We start from the raw sequence: 19,924 nt of genomic DNA on the forward strand, positions 1-19,924 counted from the left end.
CAATGGTTATCTGTTTCTAGTGGTATAGTTTTAACTGAACATGCACTGACTCAACAGAACAGAGGGTAAGGATGTAGGGGTCGACTCCTGAGAGGACCACATTGGATAAGAACAAACTATTTAAATGAATTGAAGTCCACCAGTCCCAATTCACATACATTCTCTTGAATGATTCTGGTTTAGTGCATCAAAGGATGGAAGTCAGTCCCCAAGCCATCCCATTTATCAGGAGCTGCATGCAGAGTGGTGGGAGCAGCAGTTCACAGGACAACCTCTGTCTCCAGTAGGATCTGGTTAGAGTGTGGTGGGCCTAATGGACGGATGTGTTTAAACAACGGTTATTTACAGGCTGTGGAAAGGGAATTGGTAGCGCACACACGCGCACGCACACACACACACGCACGCACGCACGCACACAAACACGCACGCATACACAGACACACATGCACACACACTAATGCACACACGCACGCATACACACACACATGCACACACACAAATGCACACAAATGCACACACGTGCACACACACACACGCACACACATACATGCATACTAACGCATGCGGCATTAAACCACACTGCTGTCTGATATAGAGGAGCCCATTAAACCACACTGCTGTCTGATATAGAGGAGCCCATTAAACCACACTGCTGTCTGATAGAGGAGCCCATTAAACCACACTGCTGTCTGATATAGAGGAGCCCATTAAACCACACTGCTGTCTGATACAGAGGAGCCCATTAAACCACACTGCTGTCTGATATAGAGGAGCCCATTAAACCACACTGCTGTCTGATATAGAGGAGCCCATTAAACCACACTGCTGTCTGATACAGAGGAGCCCATTAAACCACACTGCTGTCTGATATAGAGGAGCCCATTAAACCACACTGCTGTCTGATACAGAGGAGCCCATTAAACCACACTGCTGTCTGATACAGAGGAGCCCATTAAACCACACTGCTGTCTGATATAGAGGAGGCCATTAAACCACACTGCTGTCTGATAGAGGAGCCCATTAAACCACACTGCTGTCTGATATAGAGGAGCCCATTAAACCACACTGCTGTCTGATATAGAGGAGCCCATTAAACCACACTGCTGTCTGATACAGAGGAGCCCATTAAACCACACTGCTGTCTGATAGAGGAGCCCATTAAACCACACTGCTGTCTGATATAGAGGAGCCCATTAAACCACACTGCTGTCTGATAGAGGAGCCCATTAAACCACACTGCTGTCTGATAGAGGAGGCCATTAAACCACACTGCTGTCTGATATAGAGGAGGCCATTAAACCACACTGCTGTCTGATACAGAGGAGCCCATTAAACCACACTGCTGTCTGATAGAGGAGCCCATTAAACCACACTGCTGTCTGATATAGAGGAGCCCATTAAACCACACTGCTGTCTGATAGAGGAGCCCATTAAACCACACTGCTGTCTGATACAGAGGAGCCCATTAAACCACACTGCTGTCTGATATAGAGGAGCCCATTAAACCACACTGCTGTCTGATATAGAGGAGCCCATTAAACCACACTGCTGTCTGATCCAGAGGAGCCCATTAAACCACACTGCTGTCTGATAGAGGAGCCCATTAAACCACACTGCTGTCTGATATAGAGGAGCCCATTAAACCACACTGCTGTCTGATAGAGGAGGCCATTAAACCACACTGCTGTCTGATAGAGGAGCCCATTAAACCACACTGCTGTCTGATATAGAGGAGGCCATTAAACCACACAGAGGGTAGTGCGTACGGCCCAGGACATCACTGGGGCCAAGCTTCCTGCCATCCACGACCTCTATACTAGGCAGTGTCAGAGGAAGGCCCTAAAAATTGTCAAAGACTCCAGCCACTCTAGTCATAGACTGTTCTCTCTGCTACCCCATGGCAAGCGGTCTCGGAGCGCCAAGTCTAGGTCCAAAAGGCTCCTTAACAGCTTCTACCACCAAGACATAAGACTCCTGAACAGCTAATCAAATGGCTACCCAGACCCCTCTTTTACGCTGCTGCTACTCTCTGTTTATTATCTATGCATAGTCACTTTAACTCTACCTACATGTACATATTACCTCAATTACCTCAACTAACCGGTGCCCCCGCGCATTGACTCTGTACCAGTACCCCCTGTATATAGCCTCCACATTGACTCTGTACCAGTACCCCCTGTATATAGCCTCCACATTGACTCTGTACCAGTACCCCCTGTATATAGCCTCCACATTGACTCTGTACCAGTACCCCCTGTATATAGCCTCCACATTGACTCTGTACCAGTACTCCCTGTATATAGCCTCCACATTGACTCTGTACCAGTACCCCCTGTATATAGCCTCCACATTGACTCTGTACCAGTACCCCCTGTATAGAGTCTCCACATTGACTCTGTACCGGTACCCCCTGTATATAGCCTCCACATTGACTCTGTACCAGTACTCCCTGTATATAGCCTCCACATTGACTCTGTACCAGTACCCCCTGTATATAGCCTCCACATTGACTCTGTACCAGTACCCCCTGTATATAGCCTCCACATTGACTCTGTACCAGTACCCCCTGTATATAGCCTCCACATTGACTCTGTACCAGTACCCCCTGTATATAGCCTCCACATTGACTCTGTACCAGTACCCCCTGTATATAGCCTCCACATTGACTCTGTACCAGTACTCCCTGTATATAGCCTCCACATTGACTCTGTACCAGTACCCCCTGTATATAGCCTCCACATTGACTCTGTACCAGTACCCCCTGTATAGAGTCTCCACATTGACTCTGTACCGGTACCCCCTGTATATAGCCTCCACATTGACTCTGTACCAGTACTCCCTGTATATAGCCTCCACATTGACTCTGTACCAGTACCCCCTGTATATAGCCTCCACATTGACTCTGTACCAGTACCCCCTGTATATAGCCTCCACATTGACTCTGTACCAGTACCCCCTGTATATAGCCTCCACATTGACTCTGTACCAGTACCCCCTGTATATAGCCTCCACATTGACTCTGTACCAGTACTCCCTGTATATAGCCTCCACATTGACTCTGTACCAGTACCCCCTGTATATAGCCTCCACATTGACTCTGTACCAGTACCCCCTGTATAGAGTCTCCACATTGACTCTGTACCGGTACCCCCTGTATATAGCCTCCACATTGACTCTGTACCAGTACTCCCTGTATAGAGTCTCCACATTGACTCTGTACCGGTACCCCCTGTATATAGCCTCCACATTGACTCTGTACCAGTACTCCCTGTATATAGCCTCCACATTGACTCTGTACCAGTACCCCCTGTATATAGCCTCCACATTGACTCTGTACCAGTACCCCCTGTATAGAGTCTCCACATTGACTCTGTACCGGTACCCCTGTATATAGCCTCCACATTGACTCTGTACCAGTACTCCCTGTATATAGCCTCCACATTGACTCTGTACCAGTACCCCCTGTATATAGCCTCCACATTGACTCTGTACCAGTACCCCCTGTATAGAGTCTCCACATTGACTCTGTACCGGTACCCCCTGTATATAGCCTCCACATTGACTCTGTACCAGTACTCCCTGTATATAGCCTCCACATTGACTCTGTACCAGTACCCCCTGTATATAGTCTCCACATTGACTCTGTACCAGTACTCCCTGTATATAGCCTCCACATTGACTCTGTACCAGTACTCCCTGTATATAGCCTCCACATTGACTCTGTACCAGTACCCCCTGTATATAGCCTCCACATTGACTCTGTACCAGTACCCCCTGTATATGGCCTCCACATTGACTCTGTACCAGTACCCCCTGTATATAGCCTCCACATTGACTCTGTACCAGTACTCCCTGTATATAGCCTCCACATTGACTCTGTACCAGTACCCCCTGTATATAGCCTCCACATTGACTCTGTACCAGTACCCCCTGTATAGAGTCTCCACATTGACTCTGTACCGGTACCCCCTGTATATAGCCTCCACATTGACTCTGTACCAGTACTCCCTGTATATAGCCTCCACATTGACTCTGTACCAGTACTCCCTGTATATAGCCTCCACATTGACTCTGTACCAATACTCCCTGTATATAGCCTCCACATTGACTCTGTACCAGTACTCCCTGTATATAGCCTCCACATTGACTCTGTACCAGTACCCCCTGTATATAGCCTCCATATTGACTCTGTACCAGTACCCCTTGTATATAGCCTCCACATTGACTCTGTACCAGTACCCCCTGTATATAGCCTCCACATTGACTCTGTACCAGTACCCCCTGTATATAGCCTCCACATTGACTCTGTACCAGTACCCCCCTGTGTATAGTCTCCACATTGACTCTGTACCAGTACCCCCTGTATATAGCCTCCACATTGACTCTGTACCAGTACCCCCCTCTATATAGTCTCCACATTGACTCTGTACCAGTACCCCCTGTATATAGCCTCCGCATTGACTCTGTACCAGTACCCCCATGTATATAGTCTCCACATTGACTCTGTACCAGTACCCCCTGTATATAGCCTCCGCATTGACTCTGTACCAGTACCCCCATGTATATAGTCTCCACATTGACTCTGTACCAGTACCCCCTGTATATAGTCTCCACATTGACTCTGTACCGGTACCCCCTGTATATAGTCTCCACATTGACTCTGTACCAGTACCCCCATGTATATAGTCTCCACATTGACTCTGTACCAGTACCCCCTGTATATAGCCTCCACATTGACTCTGTACCAGTACCCCTGTATATAGCCTCCACATTGACTCTGTACCAGTACCCCTGTATATAGCCTCCACATTGACTCTGTACCAGTACCCCTGTATATAGCCTCCACATTGACTCTGTACCAGTACCCCTGTATATAGCCTCCACATTGACTCTGTACCGGTTCCCCCTGTATATAGCCTCCACATTGACTCTGTACCAGTACCCCTGTATATAGCCTCCACATTGACTCTGTACCAGTACCCCCCTCTATATAGTCTCCACATTGACTCTGTACCAGTACCCCCTGTATATAGCCTCCGCATTGACTCTGTACCAGTACCCCCTGTATATAGTCTCCACATTGACTCTGTACCAGTACCCCCTGTATATAGCCTCCGCATTGACTCTGTACCAGTACCCCCATGTATATAGTCTCCACATTGACTCTGTACCAGTACCCCCTGTATATAGTCTCCACATTGACTCTGTACCAGTACCCCCTGTATATAGTCTCCACATTGACTCTGTACCAGTACCCCCTGTATATAGTCTCCACATTGATTCTGTACCAGTACCCCCTGTATATAGTCTCCACATTGACTCTGTACCAGTACCCCCTGTATATAGCCTCCACATTGACTCTGTACCAGTACCCCCTGTATATAGCCTCCACATTGACTCTGTACCGGTTCCCCCTGTATAGAGTCTCCACATTGACTCTGTACCAGTACCCCCTGTATATAGTCTCCACATTGATTCTGTACCAGTACCCCCTGTATATAGTCTCCACATTGACTCTGTACCAGTACCCCCTGTATATAGCCTCCACATTGACTCTGTACCAGTACCCCCTGTATATAGCCTCCACATTGACTCTGTACCGGTTCCCCCTGTATAGAGTCTCCACATTGACTCTGTACCAGTACCCCCATGTATATAGTCTCCACATTGACTCTGTACCAGTACCCCCTGTATATAGTCTCCACATTGACTCTGTACCAGTACCCCCTGTATATAGTCTCCACATTGACTCTGTACCAGTACCCCCTGTATATAGCCTCCACATTGACTCTGTACCAGTACCCCCTGTATATAGCCTCCACATTGACTCTGTACCAGTACCCCTGTATATAGCCTCCACATTGACTCTGTACCAGTACCCCCTGTATATAGCCTCCACATTGACTCTGTACCAGTACCCCTGTATATAGCCTCCGCATTGACTCTGTACCAGTACCCCCTGTATATAGCCTCCACATTGACTCTGTACCAGTACCCCCTGTATATAGCCTCCACATTGACTCTGTACCGGTACCCCCTGTATATAGCCTCCGCATTGACTCTGTACCAGTACCCCCTGTATATAGCCTCCACATTGACTCTGTACCAGTACCCCCTGTATATAGTCTCCACATTGACTCTGTACCGGTACCCCCTGTATATAGCCTCCACATTGACTCTGTACCAGTACCCCCTGTATATAGTCTCCACATTGACTCTGTACCGGTACCCCCTGTATATAGCCTCCACATTGACTCTGTACCAGTACCCCTGTATATAGTCTCCACATTGACTCTGTACCGGTTCCCCCTGTATATAGCCTCCACATTGACTCTGTACCAGTACCCCTGTATATAGCCTCCACATTGACTCTGTACCAGTACTCCCTGTATATAGCCTCCGCATTGACTCTGTACCAGTACTCCCTGTATATAGCCTCCACATTGACTCTGTACCAGTACCCCCTGTATATAGCCTCCGCATTGACTCTGTACCAGTACCCCTGTATATAGTCTCCACATTGACTCTGTACCAGTACTCCCTGTATATAGCCTCCACATTGACTCTGTACCAGTACCCCCTGTATATAGCCTCCACATTGACTCTGTACCAGTACCCCTGTATATAGCCTCCACATTGACTCTGTACCAGTACCCCCTGTATATAGCCTCCACATTGACTCTGTACCGGTACCCCCTGTATATAGCCTCCACATTGACTCTGTACCAGTACCCCCTGTATATAGCCTCCACATTGACTCTGTACCAGTACCCCCTGTATATAGCCTCGCTGTTGTTATTTACTTCTGCTGTTTAATTATTTGTTACTTTTATTTTCTATGTTTTACTTATCTATTTTTTACTTTACACTTTTTTTCTTAAAAGTTCTTAAACCATTGTTGGTTAGGGGCTTGTAAGTAAGCATTTCACTGTAAGGTCTACACCTGTTGTATTCGGCGCGTGTGACAAATACAATTTGATTTGATTTGCTGTCTGAGGTAGAACTACCTGGATGATGGAAGAGTGTTTATATCCCTCCACTGATCCCAGGGGAATAATAACAGCCCAAATTAGGACTCATCTCCCTCCCTCTCTGTCTCGCGCTTCCTGAACACAGTACCAGTTTCTTACCACCAAGGTCAGGGCTGTCCCTCCCCTTCCCATCACTCCACAGAGACACAGTTGACCTTATGAAGAGGTGAATCCAAACTCATCTGCAGCCAATCACTCGTAGGCCACCAGTTAGGGAACCCTGGGTAGGATGTTGCAGAGAGGTTGTGAATGCAGCTGTAAACTCTGAGGATCTGATTGGGTATCTGACTGGGTACCTGACTGGGTATCTGACTGGGTATCTGACTGGGTATCTGACTGGGTATCTGACTGGGTATCTGACTGGGTACCTGACTGGGTATCTGACTGGGTATCTGACTGGGTACCTGACTGGGTATCTGACTGGGTATCTGACTGGGTACCTGACTGGGTATCTGACTGGGTATCTGACTGGGTACCTGACTGGGTATCTGACTGGGTATCTGACTGGGTATCTGACTGGGTACCTGACTGGGTATCTGACTGGGTATCTGACTGGGTACCTGACTGGGTATCTGACTGGGTATCTGACTGGGTACCTGACTGGGTACCTGACTGGGTACCTGACTGGGTATCTGCTGAGACACTGTTAGTGCTTCAAGGCTATTAAACAGTGACTTTTGGCTTTAGTCTACAGGGTGTAGCTGAGGATCAGCTGAAGAGATGTGGTATACCTGCATTTTGCCTGGTTCTACCTGCAGGTTTAAATAGTGTTGATGGTGTTGCTCTGTGGTTCTGAACGCAGCTCTGGCAGACGGGCCTGCTGGGTATCGGTTGAGTGACTTAGGCAGCAGTGTTACCGGGGCAACGACACATCCTGGCTTCATTCAGTGGATAGGCCTGACAGAGTGGAAACAACTGCACTGCCTATTCACACACACACACGCACGCACGCACGCACACACACACGCAAACCGATCTAACACTTTTGTAACTTATGTAGATCTGTGTGTGTGTGTGTGTGTGTGTGTGTGTGTGTGTGTGTGTGTGTGGTGTGTGTGTGTGTGTGTGTGTGTGTGTGTGTGTGTGTGTGTGTGTGTGTGTGTGTGTGTGTGTGTGTGTGTGTGTGTGTGTGTGTTATGATAGATCTCAAGCAGCATTAAGAGACTATACACTCCCTAATGGAATACTCCCTCTCCAGAGCTGTTTAAACACTCATAAAGCCACATGAGATCATTAGACTGCACCTCTGCAGTCTGTCCTCAGCGGTTTGGCCCAAGCCCATTCCCTCCAGGAGCTAACTCTACAGTCAATGAACACACACATATACTATCTGAGAGAGAGGAGGGTGGAGGGAGAGAGGAGGTGTGGAGGAAGAGGGAGAGTGAAGAGAGAGAGAAGACAGTATTTATGCTGCAGTAGTTTATGTGTCAGGGGGATAGGTTCAGTCTGTTATATCTGGAGTATTTCTCCAGTGTCCTGTGTGAATTTAAGTATGCTCTCTCTAGTTCTTTCTTTCTTTCTTTCTTTCTTTCTTTCTTTCTTTCTTTCTTTCTTTCTTTCTTTCTTTCTTTCTTTCTTTCTTTCTTTCTTTCTTTCTTTCTTTCTTTCTTTCTTTCTTTCTTTCTTTCTTTCTTTCTTTCTTTCTTTCTTTCTTTCTTTCTTTCTTTCTTTCTTTCTTTCTCTCTCTCTCGGGGGACCTGAGCCCTAGGACCATGCCTCAGGACTACCTGGCATGATGACTCCTTGCTGTCCCCAGTACTGGCTGTGTAACTGGCTGTGCTGCTGCTCCAGTTTCAACTGTTCTGCCTGCGGCTATAGAACACTGACCTGTTCACCGGACGTGTTGCCTATCCCAGACCTGCTGTTTTCAACTCTCTAGAGACAGCAGGAGCGGTAGAGATACTCTCAATGATCGGCTATGAAAAGCCAACTGACATTTACTCTTGAGGTGCTGACTTGTTGCACCCTCGACAACTACTGTGATTATTATTATTTGACCCTGCTGGTCATCTATGAACATTTGAACATCTTGGCCATGTTCTGTTATAATCTCCACCCGGCACAGCCAGAAGAGGACTGGCCACCCCTCATAGCCTGGTTCCTCTCTAGGTTTCTTCCTAGTTTCTGGGCTTTCTAGGGAGTTTTTCCTAGCCACCGTGCTTCTACACCTACATTGCATGCTCTTTGGGGTTTTAGGCTGGGTTTCTGTACAGCACTTTGAGATATCAGCTGATGTAAGAAGGGCTATATAAATAAATGTGAAGACAAATGGAAGGAAGAGAGAAAGAGAGAGAGAGAATGAGAGCGAGGAGGGGTGTGTCACGTCTACTCCCTCTCCCCCTCTCCGGAGCTCGACGTCGCCAGTTGTCTCATCAGTACACACACATCGTTAAGTGCACCTGCGCCTCATGAGACTCACCTGGACGCATCACTTCTAGGATGACCTTCCCTGTATCTGTCACTCCCTTTGGTTCTGTCCCCAGGCACTATTAGCTGTGTTTCTCATGTCCAGATGCTACTCTTGTTTTGTATTGTTCCATGTTTATTGTATTATTAAATTCACCCACGGTACTTGCTTCTCGACTCCCAGCGTCTGTGTTACAGGGTGGAGGGAGAAAGAGGGAAGAGAGAAAGAGAGAAGACCATTCCCTCGGGGGCTAACTCTACAGTCAATGAACCCATACATTTAAACTAACTAACTCAAATTAAACTCTTGAATGAGTAGGTGTTCTAAAACTTTTGACCGGTAGTGTAACATGATTCTAACAGTTGCTGTTCCAGCTTATACCAGCCAATCAACCATTCAAGAGGGTATGAACACAATCAACTGAAGTGTTACAAAATCAGTAAAGCAGATTACAGTTATGCACATATGAGTGAGTACCCCTCTCTCCTCCTCCTCCTCACTCACTCACTCACTCACTCACTCACTCACTCACTCACTCACTCACTCACTCACTCACTCACTCTCAATGGACAGGGCCATAAATGCTCCTGTTTTAATTTAAATGTCTGGGTTGTTTTCAGGGTCTGTTAAACACTGCAGACATGGGGTTAGGGGGTCACGCTATGAGTGTTAGGGGGCGTTCATGTACCCCATCCCCACCCCCACTAGATTGTTCATTTTCCAGTAAATGTCTTTACTGCATAGCTTTTCCATTGACACAACATACATAGCCAATGTATCATGATGACTGTTCTAGCAACACGTATCTGTGTATTTCCAGTCAGCCCATACACTGCCAGGATATGAGTGAACGTGTACACCATCAACAGTCTTACGTTCTTGGAAGGTGGTGAAGAGTATCCTGAAGCGGCTTTTTCGGCTGCCCTGGTCGGCCCACATCCTGATCACCCCCGTGGTGGACACCAGCATCACGTCGTTGGCCACCGTAGAGCAGAACTTGTTCTTCAGGTCCTCCACGGATGCACTGCCATCGTACACCGCCACAAAGTTACGCTTACACTCGTTACTGTTCTGCATCTCATAGTCTAGGAAACGCAGGTAGATCTGGGGGTGGAGGGAGAGAGAGGGAAAAGAGAGGAGAGAGAGGGTGGAGGGAGAGAGGAGAGGTGTCAGGAGAGAGAGAGGGTGGAGGGAGAGGAAAAAGAGAGGAGGGTTGAGGGAGAGGAAAGAGAGGAGGGTGGAGGGAGAGAGGAGGGGTGGAGGGAGAGAGAGAGGGTGGAGGGAGAGAGGAGGGGTGGAGGGAGAGAGAGAGGGTGGAGGGAGAGAGGAGGGGTGTCAGGAGAGAGAGAGGGTGGAGGGAGAGGAAAAAGAGAGGAGGGTTGAGGGAGAGGAAAGAGAGGAGGGTGGAGGGAGAGAGGAGGGGTGGAGGGAAAGAGGAGGGGTGGAGGGAAAGAGGAGGGGTGGAGGGAGAGGCAAGAGAGGAGGGTGGAGGGAGAGAGGAGGGGTGGAGGGAAGAGGGAAAGAGGAGGGGTGGAGGGAAAGAGGAGGGGTGGAGGGAAAGAGGAGGGGTGGAGGGAGAGGCAAGAGAGGAGGGTGGAGGGAGAGAGGAGGGGTGGAGGGAAAGAGGAGGGGTGGAGGGAGAGGGAAGAGGGAAGAGAGGAGGGTGGAGGGAGAGAGGAGGGGTGGAGGGAGAGGGAAGAGAGAGGAGGGTGGAGAGTGAGGGAAGAGAGGAGGGTGGAGGGAGAGAGAAGGGTGGAGGGAGAGGGAAGAGAGGAGGGTGGAGATAGAAGGGGTGGAAGGAGAGAGAGCATTTGCACATTATTACAACACTGCTTATAGGCATAATATGATATTTGAAATGTCTTTACAATCCCAAAAGTTTTAAAATAATAATGTTTACTGTTCATTTTTATTCTTTATTTCCCTTTTGTTTATTATCTATTTCACTTGCTTTGGAAATGTAAACATATGTTTCCCATGCCAATAAATCCCTGAAATGTAATTGAGAGAAGGGGTGAAGGGAGAGGGAACAGTATGAGAGAGAGAGGAGGGGTGGAGGGACAAAGAGATAGGAGGGGTGGAGGGAGAGGGAACAGTATGAGAGAGAGAGGAGGGGTGGAGGGAGAGAGAGAGGAGGGTGAAGGATATAGAGAGAAAGTGTGGAGGGAGAGAGAGAAGAGAGAGGAGACAGAGAGAAGACAAATGGAAGGAAAAGAGAAAGAGAGACACAGGAGGGGTTGAAGGAGAAAGAGGGAAGAGAGAGAGAGATGCGAAGTGGACGGGAATTGACAAGGAGACGAAGAATAAAGATAGAATCTAAGAGTAAGGAGGATGAGGGATAGAGATGTCAAAAGATATCGAGAAGGAGAAATAGGTAGAGGGAAAACAGCAGGCAGGGAAAAATGGAAGAGAGAGAAATGTTGAGTCATTCCTTCTTGCTGTATCCCTTTCAGTCGTCACATCCTCAGCAGTAAGGACAAAGCCTTGTAATGACAGCAGTATCCAATCAGATCATGATAAACTTCTTCAAACAGACTGAGAGGAGCTCTTAGGTTTGCACTCTCATTCATGTCTGTGGGTCTGCTAGATCAAACATTTGTCTTTACTCTACAAAACTTACAGTCATCACACACAGCACTACTGAGAGACCAGAGACGTTGTAGATGAATCATTCAACAGTTCACTCGCTAGGTTTCATACAGTAAGACACATCACAGTCTTCTTGTCTCTCGTAGAAGGATTGACCACTGACATTTGAGCCTCATCACAGAGCTAGCACTGGAAGAAAGCAAAACGCACACTTCTTACCTTCACACATCACAGCCAGACTGTTTGAAATATTAAACAATCAAAGTTTATTGGTCGTGTACAGAGATTCTCAGAATCTCCTAAACTTTTCACTCACAATAATGTCTAGGCTGTGGCCGTAATGCCCCCTAAAAAAAGGGTGTGGCCATTGTGCCCTTGGGCTGAATATAATAATTCCCTTCAACCCGGCTGTCAATCTCTGTGCTGCGAAAGCAGCTCTCACTCATATCGCTCTCTCAGATATCTAAATTCTTATTAGCGAATGCCCGTCACGTGGTCGGGTTCTTCTCACAGGCATCGCAGCTCCGAAGTAGGCTACAACAGAAGACAGACACATCGGGGATGAAACGGCACGAGTCCTTATCGAATCCCCAGGTGCTTATTGAAGATGTTGGACGAACTGTCCACGTTTACTTTTCTTTAACCAACAAAATGAACAGGCCTAACAAACAGCAAAATCACTAGCCTATGTCAATCTACTATCCCCCATAGTACAAAAGTTGATTTAATCTATTGGTCAGCTTGTCCTTCTGTACGATAAATGAAATATTCCAAACATACTCTGGGACAGTGGTGGGACACTATAGATCCCAAATTAATACAACCACTGTAGCCTACATAAAAAAAAAACATTTAAAATCAATGAGGCTGACGCAAAAGATCAGAACTTTTAGCTTAAAGTGTTGATGAACTATTAGGCTATTTCTTGACATTGTAAGTACAGCAGTGTGCAGATGGTAGTAGGCTGTAAGAGCAAATGCTCCAAAATACAATTAGTAGTAGAGCACCGCAAATGTGAGCACTTTCATATGACAGAGACGAAAACATCCTTCAGAAATGAAGAAAGACACATCAACAAACACGTTTTGTTAATAATATGACTAGGAATGTGTCTTTGGATGCTGGACAATGAAATAAAGTTGAGAACTTGAGAGAAATAGGCTACTAGTTTCAGTGTCATATGAGGATTGTAAGGTGGGCGATGTTGCAGTGTGCAACAGACACTGGCCTTTCTCATGTTGCAGTGTGCAACAGACACTGGCCTTTCTCATGTTGCAGTGTGCAACAGACGCGGTCCTTTCTCATGTTGCAGTGTGCAACAGACACGGTCCTTTCTCATGTTGCAGTGTGCAACAGACACTGGCCTTTCTCATGTTGCAGTGTGCAACAGACACGGTCCTTCCTCTCCTATCTGAAGTAACAGTACATCATGTATGCCAACAGACACTGGCCTTCCAGCCTTTAGATATGAATAATGATCCTACGTTATATTTGTCAAAACATGACTGGTGTTTAGCATTACATATACAAAATGAGTGGATTTGGCTATTTCAGCCACACCCGTTGCTGACAGGTGTATAAAATCGAGCACACAGACATGCAATCTCCATACACAAACATTGGCAGTAGAATGGCATTACTGAAGAGCTCAGTGACTTTCAACGTGGCACCGTCATAGGATGCCACCTTTCCAACAAGTTGTCAGTCAACTTTCTGCCCTGCTAGAGCTGCCCAGGTCAACTGTATGTGCTGTTATTGTGAAGCCATGGCCACACAAGATCACAGAATGGGATTGCTCGGTGCTGAAGAGCATATCGCGTAAGAATTGTCTGTCCTCGGTTGCCACACTCTTTACCGAGTTCCAAACTGCCTCTGGAAGTAACGTCAGCACAAGAACTGTTCATCAGGAGCTTCATGAAATGGGTTTCCATGGACGAGCAGCTACACACAAGCCTAAGATCACCATGCACAATGCCAAGCGTCGGCTGGAGTAGTGTAAAGCTCGCTGCCATTGGACTCTGGAACAGTGGAAATGAATTCTTTGGAGTGATGAATCACGCTTAACCATCTGGCAGTCCGACAGACGAATCTGGGTTTGGCGGATGCCAGGAGAATGCTACCTGCCCCAATGCATAGTGCCAACTGTAAAGTTTGGTGGAGGAGGAATAATGGTCTTAAGCTGTTTTTCATGGTTCGGGCTTGGACCCTTAGTTCCAGTGAAGGGAAATCTTAATGCTAGAGCATACAATAACATTCTAGACGACTCTGTGCTGCCAACTTTGTGGCAACAGTTTGGGGAAGGCCATTTCCTGTTTCAGCATGACAATGCCCCCATGCACAAAGCAAGGTCCACACAGAAATGGTTTGTCGAAATCAGTGTTTTGAGATCAGAACTTGTCTGGCCTGCACAGAGCCCTGAATTCAACCCCATTGAACGCCTCTGGGATGAATTGGAATTCCAACTGCGAGCCAGGCCTAATCGCCAAACATCAGTGCTTGACCTCACTAATGCTCTTGTCGCTGAAGTCCCCGCAGCAATGTTCGAACATCTAGTGGAAAGCCTTCCCAGAAGAATGGAGGCTGTTATAGCAGCAAAGTGGGGACTAACTCCATATTAATGCCCAAGATTTTGGAATGAAATGTACGACCAGCAGGTGTTCACATACTTTTGTTCATGTAGTGTATGTAACTAAAAGTCTAATTCATGTTTGGCTACATTTTAAGGCGCCTTCCTCATGTCCGCATCGTCTGAACATTACAGGCTGTAGCCAATAGCTATCACCTACACTGTGACATGACAGGCTGTGGCCAATAGCTATCACCTACACTGTGACATGACAGGCTGTAGCCAATAGCTATCACCTACACCGTGACATGACAGGCTGTAGCCAATAGCTATCACCTACACTGTGACATGACAGGCTGTAGCCAATAGCTATCACCTACACCGTGACATGACAGGCTGTAGCCAATAGCTATCACCTACACTGTGACATGACAGGCTGTAGCCAATAGCTATCACCTACACCGTGATATGACAGGCTGTAGCCAATAGCTATCAACTACACTGTGACATGACAGGCTGTAGCCAATAGCTATCACCTACACCGTGACATGACAGGCTGTAGCCAATAGCTATCAACTACACTGTGACATGACAGGCTGTAGCCAATAGCTATCACCTACACTGTGACATGACAGGCTGTAGCCAATAGCTATCAACTACACTTTGACATGTAGGCTAATTATTATGTACATTTACAGTTGAAGTCAGAAGTTTACATACAAATAGGTTGGAGTCATTAAAATTAATTTTCAACCACTCCACAAATGTCCTGTTAACAAACTATAGCTTTGGCAAGTCGGTTAGGACATCTACTTTATGCATGACACAAGTCATTTTTCCAACAATTGTTTACAGACAGATTATTTCACTTATAATTCACTGTATCACAATTCCAGAAGGTCAGAAATGTACATACACTAAGTCGACTGTGCCTTTAAACAGCTTGGAAAATTCCAGAAAATGATGTCATGGTTTTAGAAGCTTCTGATAGGCTAATTTACATAATTTGAGTCAATTGGAGGTGTACCTGTAGATGTATTTCAAGGCTTACCTTCAAACTCAGTGCCTCTTTGCTTGACATGATGGGAAAATCAAAAGAAATCAGCCAAGACCTCAGAAAAACATTTGTAGACCTCCACAAATCTGGTTCATCCTTGGGAGCAATTTACAAAAGCCTGAAGGTACCACGTTCATCTGTACAAACTTTAGTACACAAGTATAAACACCATGGGACCATACAGCCGTCATACCACTCAGGAAGGAGACGCGTTCTGTCTCCTAGAGATAAACGTACTTTGTTGTGAAAAGTGCAAATCAATCCTAGAACAACAGCAAAGGGCCTTGCGAAAATGCTCCTAGAGATAAACGTACTTTGTTGTGAAAAGTGCAAATCAATCAGAGAACAACAGCAAAGGGCCTTGCGAAAATGCTGGAGGAAACAGGTACATCAGTATCTACAGTGGGGCAAAAAAGTATTTAGTCAGCCACCAATTGTGCAAGTTCTCCCACTTAAAAAGATGAGAGAGGCCTGTAATTTTCAGAAAATCCAGAAAATCACATTGTAGGATTTTTTATGAATTTATTTGCAAATGATGGTGGAAAATAAGTATTTGGTCACCTACAAACAAGCAATATACCTGGCTCTCACAATTTTAAGGCCATGCTACCAAATACTAATTGAGTGTATGTAAACTTCTGACCCACTGGGAATGTGATGAAAGAAAGAAAAGCTGAAATAAATCATTCTCCCTACTATTATTCTGACATTTCACATTCTTAAAGTAAAGCGGTGATCCTAACTGACCTAAGACAGGGAATTCTTAATAGGATTAATTGTCAGGAATTGTGAAAAACTGAGTTTAAATGTATTTGGCTACGGTGTATGTAAACTTCCGACTTCAACTGTACATAGAATTGTTTTTCTTAACAGAATAGCTACTGTTTTTCAGTTTTCAAATCAATTGGCTATATTGGTGCCCTAGCAGATGGCCTTGGTTCCCTGGCAGATTGGGCACCTCTTGAAGGCCATATGGCCTTGTCCCTAAAATCACAAAATTCCAGGTCTGGGAGGGACCATTTAAAAACAAATGGTTACAATGATGTTCATGGAACTTGAACTTGAAGCTTTTGACCCTCTCCACTGTGGCCTGTCCATGTGGATGGGGGCGTGCTCTCTCTGCTATCTCCTGTAGTCCATTATCAGCTCATTCGTTTTTTGTTGACTAAGGGAGAGGTTATTTTCCTGGCACCACCGCGCCAGGGCCCTCATCTTCTCCCTGTAGGCTGTCTCATTGTTGTTGGTAATCAGGCCTACCACTGTTGTGTCGTCAGAAAAGTTGATGATTTAGTTGGAGACGTGCATGGCCACACGGTCATGGGTGAACAGGGAGTACAGGAGGGGGCTGAGCACACACCCCTGTGGGGCCCCCGTGTTGAGGATCAGCGTGGTGGGGGTGTTGTTGCCTACCTTCACAATTTGGGGTCGGAACCGTCAGGAAGTCCAGGACCCAGTTGCACAGGGTGGGACTCAGACCCAGGGCCCTGAGCTTAGTGATGAGCTTGGAGGGTATTATGGTGTTGAAGGCTGAGCTGTAGTCGATGAACAGCATTTTGACATAGGTATTCCTCTTGTCCAGATGGGATAGGGCAGTGTGCAGTGCGATGGCAAGTGCGTCGTCCGTGGATCTGTTGGGGAATTTATACAAATTGCAGTGTATCTAGGGTGTCAGGTAAGGTAGAGGTGAGATGATCCTTAACTACCCTCTCAAAACACTTCATGATGACACAAGTGAGTGCAACAGGGCAAGAGTAATTTTGTTCAGTTACAAGTGGGGACAACAGACTGGGATATGTAGAGATTGAATATGTCCATAAACACTCCAAGCCAGCTGGCCTTCACATGCTCTGAGGACGCGGCTTGGGATGCAGTCTGGGCCAGCGGCCTTTGCCAGGGTTTACATGCTTAAGGTCACGTCGGCCACAGAGAATGAGAGCACATAGTCCTCGTGAGTGTCGGGGGCCCACGTCGGTGGTTCGATGTTGTTTTCCTCAAAGCGGGTGCAGAGTGTTTAGCTCATCCAAGTTTGAGGCATCAGTGTCCGCGACGTGGCTGGCTTTCCCTTTATAATCTGTGATTGTCTGGAGACCTTGCCACATACAGTGCGTCTCATGTCTGATCCGTTGAATTGCGACGCCAAAGACGAAAAATGTCTCCACTCCACGTCGTTTTGCTTCTTTGATTGTTCCCAGTCACCTCACCATGGTTAAATGCGGTGGTTGGCGCTTTCAGTTTTGCGTGAATGCTGCCATCTGTCATTGATTTTGGTTTGGATAAGTTCTAATCGTCAGAGTGGGAACATCCTCTATGCACTTCCTGATGAACTCATAGAGTCCGTGTATACGTCAATACTATGCTCAGAGGGGACATTTCACAGTCCGCGTGATCAAAACAATCTTGAAGTCGATTGGTCAGACCAACGATGAACAGTCCTTACCATGGGGGCTCACTGTTTAAGTTTCTGCTTATAGGTGGGGAAGAGCAGAATGGAGGCGTGACCTGATTTACTGAAGAGAGGGTGGGGGGAGGGCCTTACCATGATAAAGAGGATTCTTTGTTATTAAACGATCACAGGGATAAGAGTTTTTCCTGGCCATATGACCTAACAAGACAAAAACTTCAGGCACTAGTTATGGCCTATCACCAAGTCCCAGAGTTTATCCAGACTGTATTACCTAACCACCAGCACTAGTTATGGCCTATCACTAAGTCCCAGAGTTTATCCAGACTGTATTACCTAACCACCAGCACTAGTTATGGCCTATCACCAAGTCCCAGAGTTTATCCAGACTGTATTACCTAACCACCAGCACTAGTTATGGCCTATCACTAAGTCCCAGAGTTTATCCAGACTGTATTACCTAACCACCAGCACTAGTTATGGCCTATCACCAAGTCCCAGAGTTTATCCAGACTGTATGACCTAACCACCAACACTAGTTATGGCCTATCACTAAGTCCCAGAGTTTTTCCTGGTCAGGGCCATAATTATAAGCGCAAGTCACACAAAATATAAATATAAATATTAACCACATACTGTATTTCATAATGACAGCTTTTTACTGTGAGGCTAAAACTTCCTGACACCTTCAGCATCGAAGTCTGCCATTCGTTCATCAGTCTGAGATTGGCCAATCACAGCTGCTGTTCTGGTCCGCTGCGCAAAACTCCTAGCATAATTAGAGTTAATGAGCTGCCGGCTCGGGTCTTGAGGAAATGTAGCGCTTTATCTGTTTAAGACGAACGGCACAGATGTAGAGAACTAATGGAGGAAGTAGTGTCAGCTCAGCTTTAACCAGCAGCTCCACCTCAACTAACCAACAGACAAGTGGGAGTAAAAACCTGTCTGTCTGTCTGTCTGTCTGTCTGTCTGTCTGTCTGTCTGTCTGTCTGTCTGTCTGTCTGTCTGTCTGTCTGTCTGTCTGTCTGTCTGTCTGTCTGTCTGTCTGTCTGTCTGTCTGTCTGTCTGTCTGTCTGTCTGTCTGTCTGTCTGTCTGTCTGCTGCTGCCTGCCTGCCTGCCAGCCAAACGTTTGGGGTGTGTCCTTCACATATTCAGCAGTAACTGAGAATCCTATTGTGCATCTCTCCAGGTTTAAACCAGTCATATGGGGACGTAAATGGCCTGGGCACTTAGCTGGCAACAGGACAGCTACGACATCTCCAATCAGCACTGCTGAGATATGGAAGCTTAACACATAACCTTTATCAGATGCCTGGCATGGCCTAGCATCTGGGTAGGAAGGAATAGGACTCATGAATATGCCTGGTGTTTTCGTCAACAAGGAGATATTTAGTGTGTATTGATGGATGTGCCCAGCCCACTATCTTTATTTATCTTTATCCCTCTCTCCCTTTCCTTCTTTCTCTTTCTCAATCAAATACAGATTAATCCAGACCTCAGTTTTTTTAAAGCTATTTTTCACATCGCCCCATCCAAACCCAGCTCTCCTAACTAATAAATATTATGAAGCATTAGTCACTGGATTATTTCCTAAAGCCTAATGAAGGCCATGGATCAGGCAGAAACAGTCACAGCGCAGTGTCATGTGGAAATTGGCTTGCTCGTAAAAAACAGTCTGTGGGAACCATCGATTCCAAGGCGCTCAATAAGAACACAGCATCCATCACTGACTAGAGGAAGAGGAAAGCGCCCAATAAGGACACAGCATCCATCACTGACTAGAGGAAGAGGAAAGCGCCCAATAAGGACACAGCATCCATCACTGACTAGTGGAAGAGGAAAGCGCCCAATAAGGACACAGCATCCATCACT

At 46.5% G+C, this 19,924-nt stretch overlaps 1 protein-coding gene across 1 annotated transcript in view; it reads right to left on the bottom strand.

The window, feature by feature from the left end:
• LOC106590614 (neuropilin and tolloid-like protein 1) overlaps positions 1-19,924 on the bottom strand; it is a 158,803-nt gene that overhangs the window by 13,331 nt on the left and 125,548 nt on the right. The window contains exon 7 of the mRNA XM_045710960.2: positions 10,314-10,542. Within this exon, the coding sequence (XP_045566916.1) occupies positions 10,314-10,542 (229 nt within the window). The remainder of the gene's footprint in view (positions 1-10,313; positions 10,543-19,924) is intronic.

Source organism: Salmo salar, chromosome 29 (genome assembly GCF_965601325.2).
Source record: "Salmo salar chromosome 29, fSalSal1, whole genome shotgun sequence".
Taxonomy (NCBI): domain Eukaryota; kingdom Metazoa; phylum Chordata; class Actinopteri; order Salmoniformes; family Salmonidae; genus Salmo; species Salmo salar.